At 36.1% G+C, this 9,745-nt stretch overlaps 1 protein-coding gene across 1 annotated transcript; it reads right to left on the bottom strand.

Annotated features, from left to right (window-relative positions):
* Positions 1-10: 10 nt before the first annotated feature.
* Positions 11-8,843, bottom strand: tnnt2b (troponin T type 2b (cardiac)). The gene is made up of 7 exons (XM_081380157.1): positions 8,733-8,843; positions 7,210-7,287; positions 6,307-6,414; positions 6,118-6,230; positions 5,876-5,966; positions 5,576-5,616; positions 11-701 (listed from the first exon to the last, which is right to left on the bottom strand). Exons 1-7 carry the CDS (start codon positions 8,829-8,831, stop codon positions 662-664), a joined length of 570 nt encoding a protein of 189 aa, XP_081236283.1. The 5' UTR covers positions 8,832-8,843; the 3' UTR covers positions 11-661.
* Between the last annotated feature and the right edge of the window lie 902 nt (positions 8,844-9,745).

The raw sequence follows: 9,745 nt of genomic DNA, 5'->3' as shown, positions 1-9,745 counted from the left end.
ATGTCTCTTTGTCACACTTTACTGTTAAATATTTATTACTTTTACAGAATCACAATTTCATCCATGCAAAAAGAAAGGCGAATAGAATAGAATAGAATAGAATAGGATAGAATAGAATAGAATAGAATAGAATAGAATAGAATAGAATAGAATAGAATAGAATAGAATAGAATAGAATAGAATAGAATAGAATAGATTTAACACTGGGACATCCTAAAGCATATGCTGTTAGTCTAAAAAAAACTGATTTATTCTAACATCTGTACTTCCTGGTAATATTTGGTTATCCACTAATGGTCGTGCTTTCAATGCTCTGAAAATGCATGCCACCTTTTCAGCTTTTTTTTCAATTATATCACATTATGTGTATGAGTCATTAACATTACATCAACAAAAGGATCATACATTATAGCTGATTGCACATCATGTCACTTTGCATATAATTAACACTGAAAAGAGTCATTATTAGCATGACAAATGTGGACTGTTATGTATTAGTCACTTAAAATCCAACTTCACTTAGTTCATTCTTTTCAGACTGCTGATTTTATTCTTTGTATCTCTTCAATTAAATCAGTTTTAATTGTTACATTTAATTAAAAGTATTATCAATGCAAATCATGTTGACGAGGTTGCTGGCGTCTCTGCATGCGAAGCTGCGTTATTTTCTCAGTCCCCTCTTAGTCCTGGATCCTTTTGTACTAAGGGAAAAAACAACAATTGCATTATTATTATTATTTTTTTTTAATGCATTTGTAAAAAACGGTATGTAAATTATCAATGCAGAATTATATGGTTGCATTTGATTATTTTCATCTAGCATAGTTTTTCAGATCAGAACAGACCTGTGACCTATTTTGGGGTCGTGATCTACAAGGTCACGAAGAATAAAACGAAAGAAAAAAAAGCCTCAGTCTTTTAGATCCATGTGTTTATTTGCAAGAATGTAGCATGACCTAATACATATGCCAGTAGTGCATTAGGTGTTAATTAGGTGTTGAATCCATGTATTTATACCAGCATCAGATTAGTCTTATTTTGCAGCAGCTGTGTATCTCTGGCAGTGGCGGGGTCAGACCGGAGCAAAATTCCCATTCTTCTAGCACTTCGAACAGGATCTCCCAGGAGCCCCGGGTCTGTCTGACCCCCTTTAACCCTTGAACAGCTGCCGGATCCGTCTCCATTCTCATTCTCATGCTCTTCCTCGTGCCAGTCTGGCAATAACAGAGCTAATAAATGCGCTGACATGACATGTGGATAAGTGGAACAGAATCTTCAGTATCATAACCGGAGACTATAGAGATATAAACTTGCTGATATCCGCAACAATCCTTTGTTAGACACCTGGTATTCCCACAGTTGAGGCTGGTAAACCCTCCCAGCGGTATTAAAGCTGAGCTCAGTGTTCAGTACCGGTCAGATTAGCCATAACTCGGCATGTCTGTACAGATTTGGCATGAGTCACACAGGAGTCATGTGTTTTTGGCGTGAGATATATCACCTATACGAGACACACGAGAACACTGGGTTTGACTAAGGCTTATAAGTCCTCTGAATGATGGGATCGACTGCTGGATTCAGACACACCGTGTTTGGAACAGAAGCTCTGTTGTTTGTTATTTTATGTTAATAGTCGTCTATAATTAAACTTCCTGACTTGCACACGGTTTAGTGGTGAGCAGCTGTCCACATGCACGCAAAATTACCACATATATTTTCAGATCATGCATTAAATTCAGTTATTTTTGTTGCATGTCATCAGATTGATTTAATAATATTTAATTATACCCTATATTGCTTGAATTAAACACGTTATCTGACAATACAAAGTATATTTTTGTTATATTTTGCATAATAATATATCATTTAAAACATGGTAATACCATGTTTTGGTCACTAGCATGATGGTAATACCACAGTATTCTTTAAAAGTATCTTACAGTGCAATTTAAATATTAACATTCAATGTACTTGAATATATTTTCATATTTTGCATAAAAATATATTATATAAAATATGATAATACTATGTTTTGGACACTAGCATGATGTAATACCATGTTATTCTTTAAAGTATCTTACAGTGCAATTTAAATACCACATGATATATAAATATGATCATTCAGTGTAATTGTTTGTATCTGATTATTTTCATGATTATTAATTTATTTTTTGCATGCATTTAATTTCATTGGATTATTTTAGATGAATATTCTTTTAAGTTGACGAAAAAATAGTGTATATTTTGCATAAAAAAATATATTATAAAAAAGCTTGTTTCCTCCATGGAATAAAGAATTAAAAAGGAATTGCTACTTTTATCTTACAATTCTGATTTCTTTTCTCGTAAGTGCAAGTTTATGTTTCATAATTCTGACTTTTGACAAACAATTCTCATAATTCTGACTCAAAATTGAGAAAAAGGCCAGAATTGTCAGTAATAAACCTGCAAATGAGGGAAAAAAGGCAGAATTGTGAGATTAAAAAGTTGTGATTCACTTTTTAAGCTCCCATATAATACCATGCTTTGAACAATAGCATGATGTTATCCTTACAATGTCATATAAATATGATCATTCAGTAAACAGGCGTATCAAAATACCAGCATATCACAATCTGATCCTCTCATTGAACCGCGGTACTTGTGTACATCGCATGAACACAATGCGTCATCTGTCTGTTTGTTTTTTTTTTTGCATGGCTTTAGGATCACAGTCTGTTCAATGGTCATGCTTCAACAAAGCAGCAACTGTTATTTCACACAGAAAGTTCTGGAAACATGATGCTACGCTAGATTAGTTTAGCAGCATTACGCATCTTAGCTAGGTCTTTACCAAGGCCTGACACTGAGGTCAATATGTTATTTTAGGACTATTATTCATCACTATTCATATCTGAGCTGAAGGTAACATGTTTTCTTGTGCAACAGTTGCTTGATATTTAACACCTGTGGGGGGCTAGACAGGTTGAATGTGGCTATATTGACGAAAGAACAATATCAGAACAATCTAACTGAAAAGTAGAGGTGGGCGGATCGATCCTTAAGTATCGATCCTTTCGATACTGACGATCCTCACAAAAAATATCGATCCAAATGTGTGTGTGTTTTTTTACCAGTAATTTTTCTTAGTTTAGCACACAATTCAGTGCGTAAAATAAGCTTCTACGTGGAAAAATAAGCTAATGTTAGCGAATAAGTGTAGGGTAGAACTATTTCTCCAAGTCATCTGGGTACAAGACGAAACCAATCAATCACAGAGAGCGTTCGACGCTGGTGCTTCGCTGAGCTCACAGGCACACAGTGAAGCCTTGCTTAGATGACAGAGAAACAATCGGGAATTCTTTCGCAATAAACAAACTAAAAGTGTACATAACGGTTCAAAATGTTGACGTCAGTAAGATTTTTTTAATGAAAGGTGCTCTAAGCGATGTCACGCGAGGCCAAAACATTTTTTTGTCACACCCAGCAAACATCTCCTCACTATCCGCTAGCTGCCTGTCCCCTGAACACATTGTAAACAAACGCGGTCTCTGTGGACAGCCCAGGCTACACAAACATCAAGAAAAACAAACTGGCCCAGCCTGGACCACGAAACATAACAAACAGTGTTCCAGCCAATCACCGACAAGAATGATTTGTGGGGTGGGGGGGTTAGTGCGCTTGCACATGAGGGGAGGGGGGGGGGGAGCATGAAGAGGGAAGTTAGCTAGAGGAGAGATGTCCTAACAACGACTAACGTTAAAATTTTATATTCTTGAGAATTTTGATATGGCCGACACACGACCAAAGAGACAATGTTCCAATGAACAAATAACAAAGAATAGGGAAAAGGAGAAGGAACGCGAAGTCCCGAATTTACATCGGAAAAGCGTTCAAAAGGTGGTGAGAACTCCGCCGGCAGAAGGGCTTCCAATCCGACATTCAGATGGCTCTGTTTCTGCTGGACAGGTGTGTAAATCCAGTTTGGTTTTTCTAAATGGTTCATGACTGTTTCAGGAAGCACGGGAGGGAGGGGGAGGGGACGGGATGAGGAGGAGGGAGGGTCGAGCTAGCCTCCATTTTGTTTGACAATACTTTGAACGTCAACAAGAAGTGGCGTCACCCAACATCGCTTAGAGCACCTTGAAATTAATATTTTTATTCAACAAGGATCGATGCATTAAATTGATCAAAAGTGACAGTCAAGGGTTTTACACTGTTAAAAAAAATCTATTTCAAATAAATGCTGTTCTTTCAACTTTGTTCATCAAATAATTCTGCATAAATGTATCATGGTTTCCACAAAAATATGAAACTGTTTTCAACATTGATAATAATAAGAAATGCTTCTTTGGCAGAAAATCAACATATTAAAATGAATTCTCATCATGAAGGATCATGAAGACTGGAGTAATGATGCTGAAAATTCAGCTTTGATCACAGGAATAAATTACACTTTACTATGACATGGAAAACAGATATCCTATGTTAAATTGTAATAGTATATTACAGTTTTTCCGGTATTTTTGATCAAATAAATGCAGAAGAGAATTTTGAACAGTAGCCTAGGCTAGTGTACAATAGTGCATTTACTATAATTAGGGTAGTTTGGTAAGTCACTGACTAATAACAGGCGAGTTGAGAGCACAAATCACAAAATATTTAGTGGGCAAGAAACCGTATTCAGATTTAGCATATTAATGATGCATTCATCTCATAAATCATGACACACTGCTCTAGCACAGGAAAGTGCATGTTAGTTCAAGAGCATGCTTTTAAAATGAAAAGGTTTTGGTATCGATATTGGCGATACTGGCCCTGTATTTACTTGGTACCCACCCCTACTGAACAGTCATCATAAGGCCATGCTTGATTTACCCCTGTGGTGAATCATAATTTATGGACTGCACTAGAGGTATTGCACATATAGTATGTTTAAAAATACGAATGCACACTACTATCGATGAGTTTGGGGTCAGTAAGATTTTTGTAAAAGAAATGAATAGTGTTATTCATCAAGGATGCATAAAAGTGACAATAAAGACATTTATAATGTTACAAAAGATTTCTATTTCAAATAAAAGCTGTGCTTTTTATTCATCAAAGAATCTTGAAAAAATGCATGACGGTTTCCACAAAAATGAAGCAGCACAACTGTTTTCAACACTGATAATAATCAGAAATGTTTCTTTTCAGCAAATCATCATATCAGAATGATTTCTGAGGGATCATGTGACACTGAAGACTGGAGTAATGATGCTGAAAATTCAGCTTTGATCACAGGAATAAATGACTTTTTTAAATCAATTAAAACAGAAAACACTTTTTTTAAATAGTATTCATATTTTTACTGTATTTTTTATCAAATAAATGCATCTTTGGTTCTCTTTTAAACTACTAGTGCAAAGTTCTTCTAACTTTAATCCTCATATTTTTGTAATTAGGCCTAGTGTCTGATACGGGCCGCTTTGAATAGGTCATGTGATCAACCTCACCAAAATAAAGTAGAAAATCTAAACTGGGCATTTTCATTTGTAGTGTGAATGTAGCATCTGATAATGCATGGATACGTCAGCTCCATATCACAGCCACTTACACTTTCTGATGATCGCTGACACGATTTCTGAGAACGGTGATCTATAAAGATAAAAAAGTCTGAATCAATCTCGGTGAATCATTGCCATACAACCTTTCCTTCTCATGTCAATCAAACTGAGCCTCTGTGAACCAGCCCGCATGATTGTTCTGTCGAGTCTGTGCTGGGTGTGACTAGATAGATGTGTAATTGATGGTTGTATGACATGTCATAAACGTCCTTTCATTATTTTATGACTTTCTCTTCTAACATTCTGATCTGGTTACGCAATAAATTGGCACTTTGTGTAAGAAACCTCACCTCGTACTTCTGGCACATGTATTTGTATTGCAGCTCAAACTTCTCGGCCTCAAGCTGGCGCATCCACGTCCAGAGTTCGTTCGCAGTGTCTCTGCATGAAAACCCACATGAGAACATGATTAACCAGTCTCTGAATATGAAGCAACAGCCTGTGGCTTCATGTCACTTGCATGTTAAAGCTACCTCACTATATTTCATGTCGGCAGAGGTATTTGGCGTTGTGTTTTGATACGTTTTTTTACCTCAGCTTGTCTGCGCCGATGTTTTCCACGTTCAGTTCCTTACGCCGTTCGCTCAGGATCGTTTTTTTCTTCTCTCTCTCAGTTTGCTTCTTAGGCCCGCCCCTTTTATCGGTCTGTCAATCAAATCCAAACAGGACATGAGCGTTTGTGACCTGATCACTGTGACCTTTGACCTCTGAGCTGCCTTACCCTCTGCATGTATCCCGTGTACTGAAAGCTTGCGAGAACCTTTTTCTTCTTAGCGTCATCGTCAGCCTTCCTCTTGGCCTCTTCCTCCTCTTTTCGTGCTTTTTCTTCCTGAAAGAAATAGAAATAAATGACTAATCACATAAGCGACTTTGGAAGCTTGTTTCCGCCACTGAATAATAAATAAATAATAATAATTGCGACTTTTTATCTCACAATTCTGACTTTTTTTCTCACAATTGCGATATGTCAAGTTAGAATTGTGACTTTTTTTCTCAGAATTGCGAGATATGAAGTCAGAATTGTGAGGAATAAAGTCGCAATTCTGAGAAATAAAGTCGCAATTGCGAGATATAAAGTCGCAATTCTGAGAAATAAAGTCGCAATTGGGAGATATAAAGTCAGAATTGGGAGATATAACGTCACAATTGCGTGTTATAAAGTCAGAATTGTGAGATATAAACTATTCTGAGGTAAAAAAATAAACATAAAAATCCATCTTTTTTTCCTTAGAATTGGACTTTATATCTCACAATCCTGAGAAAAGATGTCAGAATTGCGAGATATAAACTCGCAATTATGTTATAAAGCCAGAATTGCGTGATATAAAGTCGCAATTGCGAGAAAAGATTCACGTCCCAGAATGCAACGCGACATCCAAGCCCTATTCTGACCGATTCTGACTTTATAAGACTTTATTTCACGCAATTCTGACTTTATATCTCGCAATTCTGACTTTATATCTCGCAATTCTGAGAAATAAAGTCAGAAATGCGAGATGTAAACTGGCAATTGTGAGATAAAAAGTCGCAATTATCTTTTAAAATGTTTTATTCTGTGGCGGAAACAAGCTTCCATAGTTTCTTCCTGGATGGATCGGCATGATGTCCTCTTGAAGAGACTTACGGCTAGCTTGTTTTGCCGCTCTTTGTCCCGCTCTGTGCGGATCCGTTGCTGCTCCGCTCGCTCGGCCCTGCGGTTCTCCTGATGATCACAACACACACATGATCCCACTAATGATGCAAATCTGTTTCAGCGTCATTACTCCAGTCTTCAGGTTAACCTAATCCTTCAGAAATCATTATAATATGATTATATGCTGCTCAAGAGTTCATATTGCTTGATTTTTTTTGTGGAAACAGTGATAACAGTAGCTGCGTTTACATGGACACTTATAATCGGACTGACGGCTCAATCGGACTAAAAAACCCTCATGTAAACACCTTAATCGATCCGATTGAGCTCGATCCGAATGAAATTTCGATCTGATTGAAAGGGGTGGTTTATCCCTTTTGTAATCCGATCGAGAGAACATGTAAACACTTGATCGGATTGAAAACCGAAACTAAAAGGACTGCGCATGTGCGATGACGTTAAATAGCGTAATGACGTATGACGCGCGGAACGAGCTGTTCTTCCTGTTGAATAAAGTGTCATATTAATAAGTTTCCCGTCATTCTAAAATCCTAATTTCACTCGCACGTCTGTGAAGTGAAGCAGGACAACGTCCCACCAGTGCTTGTTTTGGATTCTCATCCACAGACGACTGGTTTTGGCTGCGGGGAGGGGCATTTTTACTGCGTGATCAATAAGCAGCACGGCAAAACGGTTAATATGCTCTAAATTATGACCAGAGACGAATTGATATTACGTCTGCTGTTTAAAACAAATAAAGAACCAATAGATGAGAATATTTATGCGGGAAAGTCTGTATATTCGTGCAGTGTGCGCATGTCAAAACATCAGATCCGATTTGAAACTTGTGACATATAAACGCGCACATCAACCCGATTACTTTATTTATCATTCATGTAAACACCTTGTTCGGATTCATCAATCGGATTGATTTCATTCCGATTGTGTCCATGTAAACGTAGCTACTGGTATAAAGTTCAAAAGAACAGCATTTATTTAAAATAGAATATTTTTGAAACATTATAAATGTCACTTTTGATCAATTTAATGCATCATTGCAGAATAAAACTTTTTTTATTATTTATGCACAATTGGTCAAATTGAACAGTAGTGTATCACGTTTTTTTATCACAAACCCTCACACGAATGAAATAATCTTTCTTACTAGCAAAATAATGTTATTTATGCATTCATTTCCAGGAGACTCACATATAATTTGATAAGGTTTTCAGACATTCATAATTTAATTTGAATTAAATCCAAATTGTAGTATATTTTGCTTTGTTGTGTTTTTTTTTTTTTTTTTTTTTGATAAAATATTAAGTACTTTGGATGTTCAAGAATTCTGATCATCCGGTTTGTTGCTAGTCCAGCCGGTGGACCAGTATAACCATCCTGTTTACCAACAAAACCTAGCTGGTCGACTAGCATGTCTTTCCAGCAGGGTCATTTCACTCGTCTTATCATGGTCACAGTGGTAGGGTATTTAATTATGTATTTGTAAAATGTCTTACAATCCGTTGGGTGAGGTTGATTAGCTCTTCTTCTTCTTTCTTTCGGCTCTCGAAGTGCACTTCAATGAGAGTCTGTAGCTCCGTCAGGTCTTTCTCCATACGTTTGCGGTGAATATCCTAAGGATATGTTTTTAAAGGTAATGGTAATGTACAATGCAGTAAAAACTACTTATGGCCTGTTTTATGGCAGTGCTACTAAAATCTACAGGTCATATTACATTGTTTAGTTTAGTAACTGAAAGTTCAGAGTGATTTATTGGTATGACAGTAAACGTTCGTATTGCGTAAGTATTTGCTGCCTATAGCTGCGAGACAACAGTGCAAACAAGAGAATGCAATGTAATTTAAGTGGACATGTACAGTATATACTTAAATGAATGGTGTAATATGGTGTAATATAATACACCACTAAAGAATAATAATAAAATATAAATTAAAATGAAATAATAAAATTAATAACATAAACATAAAATAATAATAATAAAGAAATAAAATATAAAATAATAAAAATAAAATATAATATAAAAAATGTACTCACATCAAAATCAACTTTCTCTCCATCAGGAATTTTGGGAGGCACTAAAGCTGGCACAAAGGGTCTTAAAATCAAAAACAATGCATTAGTTTTTTTCTTTTTCTTTTCTTTGGGAATTTTTGGTTATATATTATAGTTAGGCCTTATTATCATGCTGAGTGGTAGGCAACATGCACAAACAAGAAAACACTAGAATAAGTTTTTAATTAATCACAAGGGACAAATTACACTAAACAAATGCAACTAAACACAGGTGCAAATCATTGGTAACCGTGAAAACAAACAGGGACGCAATCAGTAACCTAGGAGACAGATAAGCGGGAACATAGGGAACAATGGAAACAATGTGATACAAACTAAAAGTCCATGAAAACAGCAATAATGTGTCCTTTTATTTTATATTAATTTATATCTGAAAATTCCACTCACTTATGCTTTGGCTTTGTTTCTTCTGCACCGTTCAGTTTGCAGAAAGGGA

This window comes from Scardinius erythrophthalmus (genome assembly GCF_964197995.2).
Source record: "Scardinius erythrophthalmus genome assembly, chromosome: 12".
NCBI classification, from domain to species: domain Eukaryota; kingdom Metazoa; phylum Chordata; class Actinopteri; order Cypriniformes; family Leuciscidae; genus Scardinius; species Scardinius erythrophthalmus.
The sequence above is the reverse complement of the archived record's forward strand: the minus strand, read 5'-3'. Positions and strand labels throughout refer to the sequence as shown.